General features: G+C 34.9%; 1 protein-coding gene across 2 annotated transcripts in view; it reads left to right on the forward strand.

Moving 5' to 3' along the window:
• The first annotated feature begins 370 nt into the window (after nucleotides 1-370).
• LOC144436471 (microtubule-associated serine/threonine-protein kinase 2-like) overlaps nucleotides 371-16,958 on the forward strand; it is a 152,206-nt gene continuing 135,618 nt past the window's right edge. For both annotated transcript variants that reach the window (XM_078125270.1, XM_078125271.1), the window contains exon 1: nucleotides 371-893. In XM_078125270.1, the coding sequence (XP_077981396.1) occupies nucleotides 612-893 (282 nt within the window). In that variant the 5' untranslated portion in view covers nucleotides 371-611. The remainder of the gene's footprint in view (nucleotides 894-16,958) is intronic.

Here is a 16,958-nt window from a genome sequence, read left to right on the forward strand (position 1 = left end):
CATTATATTGAGCAGTAGCCTTAGTAGGCAGAAAAATAAAGAGAATATACCAAACTCCTTTCAACTTTGTACTCAGATTGTCGTCGATCACTGTGATGGTACACATCCGCAGTGCATTTCCATATAGTCTGGAGGAAAAAACCCGGGCACTTCGCTTTGCATTCTCTTTATTTGATTTAATACCTGTACGATAGTTTTATTACTGGGAGTTCACTTCTGTTAACTTATATGTATCAATGCAGTGTTATATACACACATGGTACAAAGGCATGCTGAGTTGACCTTTGACATCAAGGTTTCATTCATACACAAAACCGCATACTCCCATGATCCTTTGAGCGAAATGACAACACTGTCGTGAACATGGCGGCCAACGTAGGGTGACAGCTGATATATTTATGAACTGAACTGGGGACTGATTTCTTCCATTTAATCTCAGATTTGGAACCGATCTAGATTATGACACAAGAGGTTCAATAATATCGAATCAATCAGGTAAAATAACATGGCTAACCAACACTTACTACATATTATAGCGCCTAGTTTTTGTTCACTTTGAAGTTTTTTCCAACTCCGGGCTCATCGATACCACTACCAGACGACCCAAGAGGATGGCAGACCAGGGCGGGGACGGACGGAAGACGCCGACCTCCCCAGGGTATGATCGCAGTTCGTTGGTGACTTACTTCGAGGAGAATGGTCTTGCAGATTTGTTACACCACTTTCCAGCAGTTGTCACACTTGGTGATTTCAAGGCAACGACAGAAGACGACCTATTACATGAGTACAGCATACAGACGCAGGGGGACCGAGAACGGTTAATGAGAGCAGTTAACGCGGCAAGGGAAGCGGACGACGATGATGACGACGAAGACGACATTACAGAAGAAGAGGTAAGACATTCTACTACCACTTTACTACATTATACCATGGAAGTATAACCATACTTCCATGATTATACCCTCTATAACCTGGATGTTTGTCTTGTATTGGAGGTGTGCCTACCGAATTTCTCCGTTTGTGTTTACTTGCGCGATCATATGCGGGTCGCCGATCCCGACCCCGGTAACAAAAAATAAACAGACCAGGTACATGTAACTCACCGTTTAATATATATTACTAAGTTAAGATGCGTTGGCAGGTGTGTGGCTGGGTATATATAACATTATTATTATATGAGTAACACTCATACCGTCTACCATGTAACCCAATGAGTTATAAAGACTACACATGTGTATCAATTAAAGATAAAAATAAAATGGGGAAAATAAAATAGCATGATAACACAAATGAAATAAAAACAGAAACTTTTAACGAATACCGTTATACCTACAGTGGAACATACATGTACATGTAGGTGAACTGTTCACACAGTTGGAGTTTGATCATGTCCGAATTAGAAATATACATGTGCAACGACCCAGTATAAGGTGACCCTGTCCTGTAGGGTCCATGTCCCAACTGACTTACCTGGCCACAATCCACACCTGCTTACAGGCCAGATTTATAACCACACATCAAGTAATTCGGATAAAATCGATGTATAGATTAGATTAGATTAGATTATATTAGAATGACATTTATTTGACAGTGAAGTCATATTATATATTAAAATACATACATGTATGTATATATTTTGCTATTAACGATAACATCACATCAGAAAACAATGTACATATTGTTACAAGGTGGTGAGCTTGTAATCTAGATTGGAGCTATGGTACAGTACAAGCACAGAATCTGGAAGCCTTGTTGATTTCTATGTACAGTTTTGCTGTGAAAGAAACATAACTCATGCATGTACATGTGTATCATATGTCAGCTGAGAAACGTGCCCAAGATATCTAATAGTAATAGTCAACCCCAAAACATGCCAAGTTTCCCAGTGGACGGAAAGATTTGCACGGTTTACTTGAGTTTTCAGCATATTTTGTTTAAAGTACATGTAGGTTGTAGATGTTATGAATAGCCATAGAGATTTTGTATCACATTCTAAATCTGTTTCTGGGACTTCATCACTTATTCTCTGGAAAATAGTGGAAATGTGGATGTCACTCTCGAGTTATTTTCCTAACTTCTGTTCTGAGCTGTAAAGTTCACCGAGGAGATCTGCATCATTTCCTGGGTGTGGACTGGAGACCTGATAAATCCTGAAAAGGAAAGTACAAATACTGGTATAACTAATTGGCAAATAAATCACAACTGTAGATATTATATTTTTGTCAACTTTTAAGATACATAACTGTACAGTCACAGTGCAGGACAGTTTGATTTTCATAGAAAATAAACAAGTAAACACAACAACAACATTAGTGGACAGGTCATAGATCTCAAATATAAATTATATGAGATAAAATTATTCATTGAAAAAAACAACACTTTACTACAATCACTAACAAAAACAACTTCTCTACAGTCACTACAAACTCCTTTTAATACTGAACTACTTAATCATTTGATTCATAAAAAACATCCCAGTGCATTGAGTTGTATGATAGTTTAATGGACTCTAGTCTCAGCTGTGGACTCATTCACCCAGTCTAGGCCAAGTGGTCATCTTCCAGTTTTGTTTGACATGAGTTATATCGCCATTGACCTACATTATACAATGGTCATCATCTGATCTTGTCTGACATGAGTTATATCACTATTTTTTGATGACTGGTGAAATTTCTTCTCAAAACATAGTAATCACATTCAGTAATGTTGGTTATGATGTACATTTGTATACTGTATAGCAGGATGAAAGAAGGGGAAGACCCACCTTTTTATATCTAAATCTCACAACTAAATGTCTACAACAGTGTATTGTTCAAAGTGTCGGCCTGGATTGTCTGTGTCTTTACACGGTTGACTGACCACACGTCTGAGAATGACTCAAAAATTTCATATTGTTCTATAGTATTGTGGCTCACTGGATGTTCAAATAGAAATAAATCGTTCTTTAGTTGTATACCTGTCAAAACTGAGACAGGGTAGTCAATTCACTAAAGTTGATTTACATGTCTTAAGACTGGAGGGCATCTTGGCAGCTAGTTCTGCCAGTCTGTGTATCGCTATTTATCAAGATCCTGGAAGTCGATCAATAGAGAGTAAAGGTCTTTTCCCCGTGTACAAAAAGACTTAAGAAGAGGAATGAATGAAGTGTCTATAATGGTGCTATGATATCTACGAGGTCATTTGTGTGTTTTTTTTTGTACAGTTTATTCCAGTACAATAGGATTATGTAATGTAAAATTGTATTGTTACTGTTTATTGTTATGGTATAGATTGATCACACTGGAGGAAACTGTGACGTAACTATTAACTTGTAGTTCTGTTATATAAAGCACACAAAGAATTGTCTATGTGGAAATGAACTCCCTAGGACAACAATACACATGTTGGATACTACATAAATTTAGTACTGCTAGACTAGCCCCCCCCCCCCCCCCCCCCCCCTCTCCCCTGCCCCTGCCACCCCTCCCCTGGGTTGTGCGACAACTAAAATACATTTCAACCATATTGATAGGTTAGATATATTAAATATTTGAAAACATCAGTTATGCACATATGTTCTTTTGTTTTGTTTGAAGATTAGTAGTAAATGCCTATCAAGGTGATGTAATTAAAATTTTGCTGACTGGACAAAATTGGCAGAGTAATATATAATTGATGCGAAAATAGTTATTTCAGAAAAAAATATACAGGCAGTCTTTTATGTGTTGAAAAACATTTAGTTATTGATCAGATATATGTTTGCAGACTTTATGTAAAGAAATACAGTAACGGTATTAATTTTATTGTATTTCTTTACATAAAGCCCAGGAGCTGTAACTGCAACTCAGCAAGTATTATCTGCTAATCAGTATTCACTCACAACACATACAACACAGTTCTCCCAAAATACTTTTTACAGAGTGATTAATTACTGCGTTATTAACCCTAGGGCAGTATTATATTATCAGCACTGGATGAGATCTCCATGCCATCAGGGTCGTTATTGTATTCAGTAAATCAATTACATGTGTGTGGTTGTGCATACACTGTATAATTTCTGTAAACTTATATTCACAACTTTCAGGTCTGGATCTGATCTGAAACGGTCAAATCTCTGGTCAAAGTTTAAGCCATATTGTGTATACATGTAGCTTAAAGTACAAATGTTATTGTATCATAACCACTGGGTGATATCACATAGGTAGAACTCACCTTGAGGACGAGTCTATAAGATATGATGTTTGTGCCACACTATCAGCTACCACTCGTGTGGTTTAGAAGCCTGTTAGGGCTTACAATAATAGTATGATGTATCTTACAGTCTACTGATGACCAGTGTCTGTGAAAATCAAAAGTTATTGAAATTTCTCCAAAATTTATCATGTGAAAGCTTGTTCTTTGACTTCTTGAAAAAGTATAGAAATTTGTGGTGCAACATCTTTTCATAGAAATCAACATTCTTTTATTTTTCGCATATAAAATTAGGTGGCCATTTTGGATTTTAAAAAATGGGTTGATTTAGGATCAGTTTTTAAATCTCTGTTTAAAAAATTTGCACCATGACTCCGAATTTTTTTCCCTGCCTTTAGGCTGAGAATGGGTTTGGAGTTTTCTCGAGCAAAGTAAACAGGAACAGTTTTAGACTTCTATTTCAGAAGTGCATGTAATGTAAACAGTTACGAAAGCAGAAAGAGAGAAAGTCATCCTACAAGATAAAAATCCCAACTTGAAAAGTTACACCTTCTTATAATTTCAAATGAGAAAACAATAAAAATGCATTTTGTATTAATAGTAATTCATAGATTCATTTCATATTATGAAAAATTGTTATTGAACGTACATCTATTTGCAATACTTTTGTGAGCTTTTGAGGTACTATACTGAGAAATCATATGATTATCACACAAAAATTAAAGGAAAAATAACCCAAAATGAAATGCTGTAAAAACCAGGAAAAGTTTAGAATTATTTTTGCCCATTTCGCTGGACCACTAAAACACAAAAATAAAAAGTGACTAAAATACCTTCTTGTACATGTACATGAACACAATTATGTACCAGTCTGGTAATTAGTAAAAAAATAATCTTTGAGAACTAGCTGAAGACTATTAATTTAAAAAAATGCAAAACATAGCCAGTGGTAAAAATATGTAGGTACAAACAAAAAATGTAGTAGTAACAGAGACCAGTAACTGAATGGTAAAATACCTAGACATGCTTTAAAAATCAATAACCAGACTACAGATATAGACCTCATTGTGTGTTAATGTGAAAAAAAACAACATATTTGTTTCTATATCGGTGGGTTTGAAGAGGCAAGTTAAAAATAAAAGAAATAAGGACAGGTTTCTTTAACTTGTTATTCATATAGATCATCTGTGAACAGATCTGTGTGTTGCCATGGTAACAGCAACCACACTCTGTCAAAATAATTGTTAATTGTAACATAAATACACAACTTACATGTAGCTACTCCTACTCTAATTGGACACCATGGCATAGTTGTTCATTTAGTTGTAAATTAATGGCCAACGTGGCTCAAGCAGCCATTTTTTTAAAATATTTTTTTTATATTTTGTTGAACAACAATTTCTGTCCTACAGTATTCAACTTGAGAAAAAAAGTTATTTTGCAGAAGTCACGAGAAGTATTTTTTAAAAACAATTTTACAAAAAATACTCCAAATTTCAATATATTTCAACAATGTAGTATTTAAAATCATCTTGAATATGAAACTTAAAAAACTGTTTTCAACAATTTAAACAAAAATCCATATATGTAATTTTGATTTGTAAATATACAATATGTTTTCAAATTTTTTACAACAAAGATTATAAATATGAAAAATGGATGAAAACACCACAAGTTGTGTCATGTTTTTGTATCCTGCTAAGTATTAATTTTCTGAAAAAAATAGTAAAATAAATGTTATTAATGACAATTACTTAAAACCACCTGCCTCGATACAAGATGAAAGGATTGTAGAACTTCCAGCAGACAGCCACAGTACTGTTCATTCTATGGTACAATTACTCTGAATTGTTGCCATGGATACCAATCCATTGGTGTGTTATTAGTTTAGCCACAACTAAAAGGTGCAATAAATTATAATTATCTGTTTATTCCCATGACATGCTTGAATGACATTTATGCGTCAACATTTTCTTCTCCTTATTTAATTAAAATTCACATTGGTCCATGAGTAGACATTTTAGTTTCCCCCCCCTGTGACTGTTTCTATCTTCTGTATTGACAAAGTAATTTGCATATTATTTACATAATGATGTGCATCATTAACATATCATTTGCATGTGCTGTTTTAGGAATTGGAAGCCGACATTTTGTATTAACGAGTGAAGTGCAAGTTGTTATTTTTTTGGCTACATATACAATGTATATAAACACTTTCTTAAAAAGTCATGGCAACATTTGCACATTTTGCATACTACACTACTATTTAAAATAAATGGCTTGACTACATTGTTTGTGAGAGAGATGGGCTAACACGAAGATAATATTTTTATTGAATAAAAAAACACTTATAAACCTTATGTAATATATTTTGCGCCTCGACTTGGGTATAAAATCTCCATTAAGTGTTGATATATTTGTGTGAATTTTTTCTATGCAGTGATGTCAATTAGACAGTAAGATATGTCATGTTGTTCAGTCCTAATCAATAGTGCTGGCTGATAGTGTGGCATGACTGTCTGTATCTTATTATTCTTACACACTGTGATGTCAATGACAATTTTCAGGAACACCTAAAAATTACATCATCATATCATCACATCATTATCTAGTTCTATTTGCCTAACCCTGATGCTCTACATGTAGATGTCACAAAATTATGTGTACTGATAATGTTTTAATTGGATAATGACAGTAATGTTCAAAAAATTATAAAAATGTAATACAATGTGAGAATAATAGATTTTGTGAGAAATTCTGATGTTTTAATTAATTGCTAAATTCATGAACCCATATGGGTATGTGAGAATTGTAACTTGATATGTTGTAGTTTTGTACCATACATAATTTTAGTGTGGAATACTTGGAGAACAAGTTGGTAAGTCAGCTTCCACTATGAATAGTATTTTACTGCCTATAGTATAACAGAAATACAGAATGATACAGGAAATATGTATTTTTAAATACACCTATATTATGGTATAGGGTTTCTGTTGTTGTGCTAATATAGGTGAATGTGTGTGGCCCAATTATATCACCAATATGCCTTGCAAATAAAAGACTGAAATTTTGCTGACATTTACATTGTTTTAAGAAACTCCAACCCAATCTGGAGTAAAAACTAAAATCAAGAAAAATAGCATACATGTACAAATTGTAGGTCACAATTGAACAGACGTCAAATTATAAATTAAAAATAAGCCATTTTAGAATCCAAAATGGCCTCTGAATGCCTTAAGGTTGAGATGCAGGTTCGTTAGCTCATTTTTCCTTCATCACATTTCACAGTAAAGACAAGATAAATATACCATTTTTTTCATTAATTATGTCGAGTCTTTGTATGAAGTTGTGGTTTCTGTGGTGATTTTTTACATTTTTAACCATATTATTGATCTGTACCCAAAAACTGTGTTTTTTGACGATTTTCACTTAAAGCTATTTAACTTTTACAAACAGTTGAATATAGTCCTCTTTTCGACTTCAAATGAAAGCTATGTACATAAACAAAAAAACGTTCCTCCGGATTTTTTATTTTGTCTCTCATTGTCTTGTTATAATCATCCAAAGTTGTATTTTTGTGTTTTTTGCATAAATTACCGCTTTTCACACTTCTCAACGCAATATCTCTTGATTCCCTCAAAAACTAAACAATCCGGAGGAACGTTTTTTCGACACACTGTCTCCGAGTATTGTCTCCAAATTTGACGCAGCTGGGACGTTCTGACGCAAAGTTAAATAGCTTTGAACTTCACACAGTATACAAAATAAAGAACGTAGAAAAATGCTAATTAACACAATTGGACTCCTTCCGCCCGACAAAAGCTTTCAAATTCGACAGACATTGCAACAGCTGTTTTCTGTGACTTGCAAATATGTTACTCAATCCTTGCCATTTGGTTGTGTACGTTGCTTTGCTACAGACATGAAGAAAATCGGGTATTTTAGGAGGGTCATGAAATGCTACAGATAGAAACGTGTTTGTTTCCCGCGATAAAGGTGTCAAGTCATCTATTATTCATCTACGGGTGGAGACTTTGGTTTAATCTTTTAATACGGTACGCGTGCCGTTCTCGACATTACATAGTATACTTTCTGGTTTGGATTCGAAGCTCTTGCTCTACGCAGTTGGTGTTCGTGTTTTGATTCGAATATGGGCTACGTTCCATATTCCTGCTCATGTATTAGGCATTGCTACGTTGTTGGTGTTTCGTTGAAGACACACAATAAAAAAAGTTAATCCTTTCCCTGAAATCAAATTTCCACACCACGACACCGTACGACATCGGGAATGTTATACAAATTGTAAGGAGTGTTACAAAACTACGGTATAAATAATGGTACTTGAACTCACGTCAACAGTTTTTCTTCCACTGCGAGTGACGTTTTATGATACTCGGAGTCGTAGTAGACATTACCTCATTTATTTAAACTACTTGTACCTTCAAAATCTCCATTTTATAACTTTAATAGCCTTGAGGATCGCTCGGTGCCAAATTCTTTGCCGTTTACGTTCAGACAGCGTCATCGTAGACGCAAATAAACAACGCAACGCACGTATACTACTACAGTACATGTGACTCGGTGTCGACGTGTCTCGAAAGTTCACGAAGGATCGAGCCGTGATAAGCCGATCGTTAGAGTGTGGTTGCCACACTCAATTTATATGACCTTAACCCTAATAATATAATATAGTATGTGAAGAGGACGTTGTCAAAATCCACCAACGCGAAAGTTCAAAGCTAGTCTACGGCCACGTTCTGTGAATCTTACAGAAACAGAAATGTAATACCCGGAAATCGCCGATGCAATGTCACGCATCTGACGTGAACTCTCAAGTCTCGAAGATAGCGTGGTTCATTTTCGATGCGCCAACGTGTTGATTAAATCGTTTTATTTTTGTAAACATCAATTTTTTTCGATCGGCTAAAACAATTAGCCTGCAATACTGTTAGATATTCGAGATTTGTATGTTTTTTTTTACATGCATGGTACTTGAAAACCGTCATCTAATACATCGCCGTCGCGTCGGGTACACTTGAAGGCTGTAGACTAGTGTAGTCACAGTCGCTTGTAAACTGTTATTCCTTTCCTAAATGGTTTTATTCTTGTCTATAACGGTCCTAATACAGAACAATGACGTTATTATAGGGATTGGCGATATTCTTATGAAATCGGTAGCAATGTCATACCCCCCCCCCTCTCCCCCTACGTGTTGTATGTAACTTGTAAGTACCATTTAGGAAAGGAGTAACAGTTTACAAGCGGCTGTGCGGCTGTAGTGCAGTGTAGGCCGCTTCACTGTAACGTTTTTAGCCGATGCACTGGTCAAAATCAACGTGCATAAGTCCAGGTTCAAAGGAGGTATTTTTTTTACTTTTTATTGGTTATAACCAAATTTACCGAGTTTGATTGGTTTTGTACAACAACACAGCGATCACGTCAGTCATTGCACAGAGGCCAACTAGCTATGGCCCATTTGCATATGAAAAGACACTCTTCTGTAATCAACGTTTCTGTCAATCTTCTTTATGTATGCAAATCTTTGTACATAAACATTCAGGAATGAAACCATATAAAACACATATAGCGTTAGAGTTTTTTCATTTCAAATTTATTAATGGAAAAAATGAACGATTTTCAAAAAATCTTTTAACCAAATGATGGCACATACCATGAAGCTTCATAATGAGCAAAAAAAAAAAAAAGGCCAAAATTCACCAACGAACCTGCATCTCATCCTTAAATGTCAGTAACTATACATGTGGTTGTTTTCTATGATCTCTCTCTCTCTCTCCACGTATAGTCAAATGGACAAATTCTCTTGAAAATCTCGCTTACATGTAAGTGTCCTGCTGGGGAAAGGGTGAACAGCGCATGTCAGTCGCAATCTAGGTACATCACACACTGATAAGTGGTTGTAATTGGTTACTTCATTCAGTTTACTACAAACTCAGTCTTCAATTTGAAAGTAAGTCGTGTGAGAATGTGATAATATATCGTCACATTTATATCAATGCTCAAGTAGCATAAACTATTGCTACGGGTGGTGAGAACAGAAAGCTGTGCTAGAGAAGTTCATTTTACTATAACGGTGGAGAGCGAGAGATTGTCGAAAATGACCACTTGTATAGTTAATACTAGACTATTGAACACTGTGTTACATGTAACTCTATGGGAAAGGAAGAAATTGTCAATTTACCTTTAAATTTAAAACATGATAGCGAACTCCAGCTGCCATATGGCAAAATTTGGAGAAATTTGAATTACTTCGATTTTCAGGGAAATTGGTCCTTTAAATACCTTTGTAGGCACACTCTACCTTAACATGACATACATGTAAAATATTTGATTTATTGTATTAAAGTAGAGAGAGGAGATAAATAATATGTGATCAAAGATCATAAATATTGTATGTGAATGAACCCAAATAAAATATTATTTGAGTCTTAAATAAACATATTGAAAGAGATTAGGCTTACAAGAAATGAAACTGAGATTATAGGAGTGGTATCACCAGAGTCGTTCAAAATGTATCGCAGTCATCTTTTAAACTATAGTTGTCGGAGGGCGACAGACAGCAAGTGTTTTTTTTGTTGAAGGAGAGAAGTTGATAAAAACCTGCCTGATTTCACCACAGATTCTAGTCTAGTGCTGTACGTGCATCAAATCACAAGATCTCTTATTTGTGCTATATCCATGGCATCAAATCTCAGGATATCTCTTAAGACTTTTGAATCATGATTTCTCATTGAGCTAGAAGGGGTGAAGAGATGATTTGATACAACGGGTAGATGTAGACTGCAAATAGTCAGGCACTAGTACTAGGGTTTTCTTCCCTATATCATGGTACTAATGAAATTCTTAGATCTACATTTTATCAGTTCAACTTCTGCTAGTTGGGTCTCTAAACTTAAATACAGGTAGCATGACTGTACACTATACTGAACTACAATGACAAATACATTGAACTTGAAGTTACTGTTCAGATACACATGTACATGTATACGTTGATATAAAGGGGTTGGGATGTTTTAACTGCACTACTTCCACTCAAGTCCAGCATTGTAAATAATATATAACATGATATATAGTAATTAATACTGCATGCATACTATGTTGTTGGCTGTGCATGCATGACTACCCATGTGTGTGTAGGCGAATACATAATTAACTTTGTACAATATACATTGGTCTACCCATTCATTAGCATATCAGTGCCATTTATAGGTGTTATGACCTATTCTTAAATTTGACCCCAAATTGGTAACCTCATGAATACTAGATGTACATGTAGAACAGATTATACAAACCTGTGTTAAAACTTAAAGTCCACATCCGATTCATTATCTAAGGTCGAAGGACTCTGGTCTGAAAACGTGGGGTACTAAAACATTATTATTTTCAGGGTGTTTTGTTGCATTATAATGTGAGTGTTGATAAAGAAAAAATGAAAAAATAATAATAAGTAGCCAATCAGAATCCGCCTTATAATATATACACTCAACGTTCGAAATTGAAAGAAAGAGAACCACCAAACAATAACGATAACGCTGTTGTCTGCGCTCTGTGCGCGTGCTCTTTTTGAACAGAACGCTCTGAAGTATTGTACCTGTATGTTTTCTGCGCATTATGCGTTTTCATTCGTTGAGTGAATTCACACAGCGACAAGATGTGGTACTTGAATGCCTATGGTGTTGTCACTGTGGTGTCAGATGTATGTAATGAGCGCTCACAAAAGAACAAACGACAGTAAACATAACAGCCAAAAAGAAATCGTGAAGTGTACAATACATCAGATTTTAATAAGATTGATATGTATTAAAGTTAAAAACTTTTTGTGGTATGATAGTATTTGAAGTGCTGTTATTAAGGTAAATTATCTGAAAGTTCTCCAGGTATTTTCATCAGGGTTCCCCACCAAAATTATGACTACAGGCCCTAGAAATTGTGATAATAACAAATGGACAAAAAATCCTGTGAGAACATCTAAAAATGGGGATAAAGTTGCTGACCAGCAATTTTAATGGCAACTTGTTTAGTAAACACAGAGTATTTAATCTGATGCATATATTACATACAGTGTGTTTTGAACAAGGAAAGTTTTGTGTTAAGCCAGACTGTTGAATAAATATTGACTTAATGTAAAAGGTACATAGTGCTTTGTTTATGTGACTTCGCTGACTGTCAATTTGAAGGTTAACAGTTTCAATTTCTCCTGTGACATTCCAGGGTCATAACCAAGTTATCAGAAAATCTAGAAAGGATGAAAACAGAACTCTTTATTTAAAAAAAAAGGACTGTAACAGTTATATTGCAATAAATACTGATAAACAAACAAACAAATGAATGTCTCCATCAGTGTGCCCTGTAATGATAGCCAAATTTTGTTGTTGTGAGTCAAAATGATAAAAACTGAGATTTCTTGTGAGTCACCATCACACAGTGAGCGATAGGGGAACACCAAATTTTGGTGCGTCACTAGAAGATGTGTGCGTCAGTGGTGTGTCAAATTAGCTTAGAGGGCTCACTGATCTCCACACTATACATAATACATGTACTGGGACTAGTAGAGTGAAAAAAGAAGAAGATATACAATCAGATGTATTATGAAAACAAAATATTTTGGGAAAAAAGTTATGAATTAATTTAGAGGTACAAATGTAATTTTGTCATTGTAATCGGTGAAGCTATGCGCATTTTCAAAAAAATTTGCATTTTCAAAACAATTTGCTATAATTGTAAAATTTATTGAACATAGTTCCTTTTATAAATGTGATATAAAGTTAATATACTATTTGAGATTAATTACATGATACATGTAAATTTGATACTAAATAATTACAAGGACAGAGGTGATATGCTTCTCTTTCTGGTCACTAGTTGCTCAGTAAAACGCAGCAGCCGGCTGTTCAAATTACATGTGCTTGCCGAAGGGGAAGAGTGGCCATCGATGTCATGTTTTAACTTAAGCAACAAGGGATAGGAAGAGTAGCAAATAGGTACAAGAGAAGAGAGATCAAACCAAGATATACCACTTGGATTGAACCATGATTTTTCGGATTTGCATGTAAAACTCTTGTTTATAAACAATTAACGTATGCGCAATGGAAGATGTGCAGTGCATGACCCCTGAGCTCTAATTAAATGCACTCTATTAATTAATGTTGTAAAACCTTCGAAAAACGAAGAAACACGACACAGTGCACAACCAGTGAGCTAAAATGAAGTACGTTATTAATTAATGTAAAACCTTTGAAAAATGAATATGACGACCCCTGACCTCTAATTAAGTACGCTATTAATTAATATTGTATAACCATCAGAGGAAAACTGTAGAAATTGACTTGAAGATGTGAATAAAAGGTATATGGTTCTCTGTGTTATTCATTGTGTAAGAGACAAGATCAATAAACAGCAAACAGCGACAAGACGATCAATACTCAGTATTTAAGGATGACCCTGGAAAGAACCTATAAACCATCTTTCAATGCAGCTGTTTGTGTCTGCCCATAACAAGATAACTAAGAACTGAGAGATGTATGGGGCTAAAAGTTCATGATTTGCAAGATAATAGGGTGATCAGTCTTGAGGTGATAAGCCCTTTTCTGTTTTCATGCCTTTGCTGTCAAACTGTACAGGCAGACTCTAACCTCACATCACATACAAAAAAATGTACTGTACACTTCTGTGACATTTTCGATGAAGACTTATTTTCACTTATTTCGCAGGAAACCAAAGACGCAAAAATATGTAATGACTAAAATGCCTTCTTTAACTTCTTATAGTATACATTGAAATGAATTCTACAATGTAACAGTCTGGTAATTAGTAAAAATTAATCTTTGAGAACCAGCTGAAGACTGACTGTAAAAATCCCAAAATTTTCTAATGTTGAAAATATCTAGGTTTTAATACTACATTACTTCAGTAGTCTCGAACAAGTACTGGATGTATTGATAAATAATGCAACCAGTTGTTGATTTTCTGTTTTTCTTTTAACTGTCTGTGTATTTGTGTACGAGCAATCTCAACCAATCAAATTTTATAGTATGAACCTTTGGGTTAAACCTTTTAACCGTGTGTATTTAAAATAATGATTCTAAATCCCCAGGGATATCATACATACATTGATGACCAGTGTCTTTGGTAAATGAGAATCTTTAGGTATTAATTATTAAAACTTGTAATATTGCGTAAAATTTGACATTTACTTTCTGTGCCATGAACCAGTACTATTGGTAGATAAATGGTTATATTAATTGGAGGGGTTCAAATGCGTTTGATTTTACATGAAAATCAAGGTTGTTAATAGGAAAATGTAGCTACAGTGTACTGGTATTTCATTCATGTAACCATTGCCAATAGTTTTAAGGTTACAGTGTTTCCTACTATGTATGGTTCAAAGAAAAAAGGTCATCTGAAATAATATATCAAGTTTTACGAGTCCAGTCAGGCACTATTTAATAGTCAGTTTGTTTTATTATCTTCTATTGGATCACAGTATGACCAATTAAAATAGTTGACTTATAAGTTATAATGTTACAATCCAAGCTATATGTATGACGACTTCCATACTTTACAATCCAATACCTTACCATAGCACAAGCTGTAATTTGAATTTAAACTGACTTCGGTACCTTATGACGAATTTGAATTAAACTGACTTTGGTACCTTATGACTCACAATGTATGGTTTATTTAAGTGATTTCTAATACTCTATCAGTATAGGATGCAAGCTGTTATACATGTGGTAACACTAACAGCATAATAACTTTAACATCTTACCATCCAAGCCGAGATGTCTATATAAACTGATTTTAATGTGATCCAAGCCATACATTGTGCAATGTATCTGACTTTAATACTTTATGATCCAGGAGCAATGCGTAACTGACTTCGGTACAAGTCACTGTCACATAACTGACGTGAATACCTTATGGTATAAAAAGTAATGCACAAGTGATTATATATCCTTACGATCAAAACAAATAGTTCACTTGAATACTTTGTAATGCAAGCCATGCAACAATTTGATTTATATCCAATATAATGTACTTGGTGCAATTTCTTTTTAGTGCTTATGTTTAGTTTTTTTTTTTTTTTTGTGAGTGCCAGTTACCTACATCTGACACAATGCCATAGGTTTTCCCGAGCCACACGAGAGCGTTGAGTGAATTCACTCAATGAATGAGAACGTGTAATGTGCCGAAAACATACGGGTACAGTACTTCAGATCGCTCTGTTCGGAAAGACCTCGAACGCAGAGCGCTGAGTGCAGACAACAATGTTATTGTTATTGTTTGGTGGTTCTCTATCTTTCAATTTCGAACGTTGAATGTTATATTGTAAGGCGGATTCTGATTGGCTACTCCTAAGTACGAGATTAGGTTTGGGAAAACCTATGGTATTGTGTCAGATGTATGTAATGAGTGCTCACAAAAGAACAAACGACAGTAAACATAAGAGCTAAAAAGAAATCGTGCTGAGTATACTACATCTGATTTTAATCAAATTAGTCACGCAGCTGACTTGAATACCTTACGATCAAAGCCGTAATACTGACTTGAATACCTTTGATCCTATCCATTAAATGCTTACCAACTTAAACATGTAAATATATTACGGCAATGCTAGTTGGGAACATATCCATTTCTAGGTACTTCTGGTCTTTCTGTGAATATATTTGGGATACCCCTTAGATGAATTTATGGTTTAACATACAATACTATAATACTGTATGTTGTTATTCTACTAAATCCAAAAATAAAACCAAATGTAATCATGGTACTTTAGTAATGTTCTTTATAAACTTGGTAGTTATGGACTGATAACTGACTCAAGAGGGAAAGTTTCGTTGTTGTTAAGTGTGCCTCAGTCAACCCAGCTGTATAATTGGGGATCTGGTAGGATGTAGGTTGCAATGTGAAGGCTTTAATCCTATGGGCTTAAATGGCTGCAATGGATTGTATGCTCCCTGGGAGTTGAGGAAGACTAAAGGGCTGTTGTGCCATTCTGATCCGAGCCAGAGATAATAATTGTAAAGCGCTTTGAGCATGGCGTGGAAAAACGCTATATAATAACCAAACATCATTATTATTATTATTATTATTATTATTATTATTATTAGGTGACAGCAACGAGGAGGATAAACAATGACGAATGCAATCCTTAAAGTTTAAATTACAGTCTGTATCGACATGTTGATGATATAATTTGTCAATGTCAGGTTATATCGATGTGTTACAAGATTATACACATGTGTATGTAATATTGTAAGGTTAGATCTCTGTCAGCATAATGTACATATACAGTAGCTGTAGACGATTGATAAACGGTTTCAGTCACTACATAGTGCATGTAGATTACCAAGTCAATGCCATATGAAACCAGTTCACTTCAAGTTTGCATAAACACAAAGTGTGAATGAGATTCTGCAATCTTTCAAGATGGCAACATTTCATCTTGACATGTAAATGATGTAGTCTGCCTGCGTTGCTAGACCTGTGACTTCGTTGTGCTCAAATGAGAAAGCTACTTTTAGATACAAAATGTATAGTGTTTCTGTTCCAGTGACACAATGACACTACCAAGAACTACGGCTTGACCAACTTGGCCAATCAGAGGCCTTGATTTTGGTTGGCCATAACCCACTCTTTCTTAGGAGTGTGACCTATATTACGCTCAGCACTCAATTTGCATGCAACAAATTACTCAAAATTTTGAAAAAGATCCGTTTGAGCCAATCACGCCGTGGTATATTAAAGTAAGATAGACAACTCATTCGGTA

The sequence above is a fragment of the Glandiceps talaboti genome, chromosome 6 (assembly GCF_964340395.1).
Source record: "Glandiceps talaboti chromosome 6, keGlaTala1.1, whole genome shotgun sequence".
In the NCBI taxonomy this organism is placed as follows: Eukaryota; Metazoa; Hemichordata; class Enteropneusta; family Spengelidae; genus Glandiceps; species Glandiceps talaboti.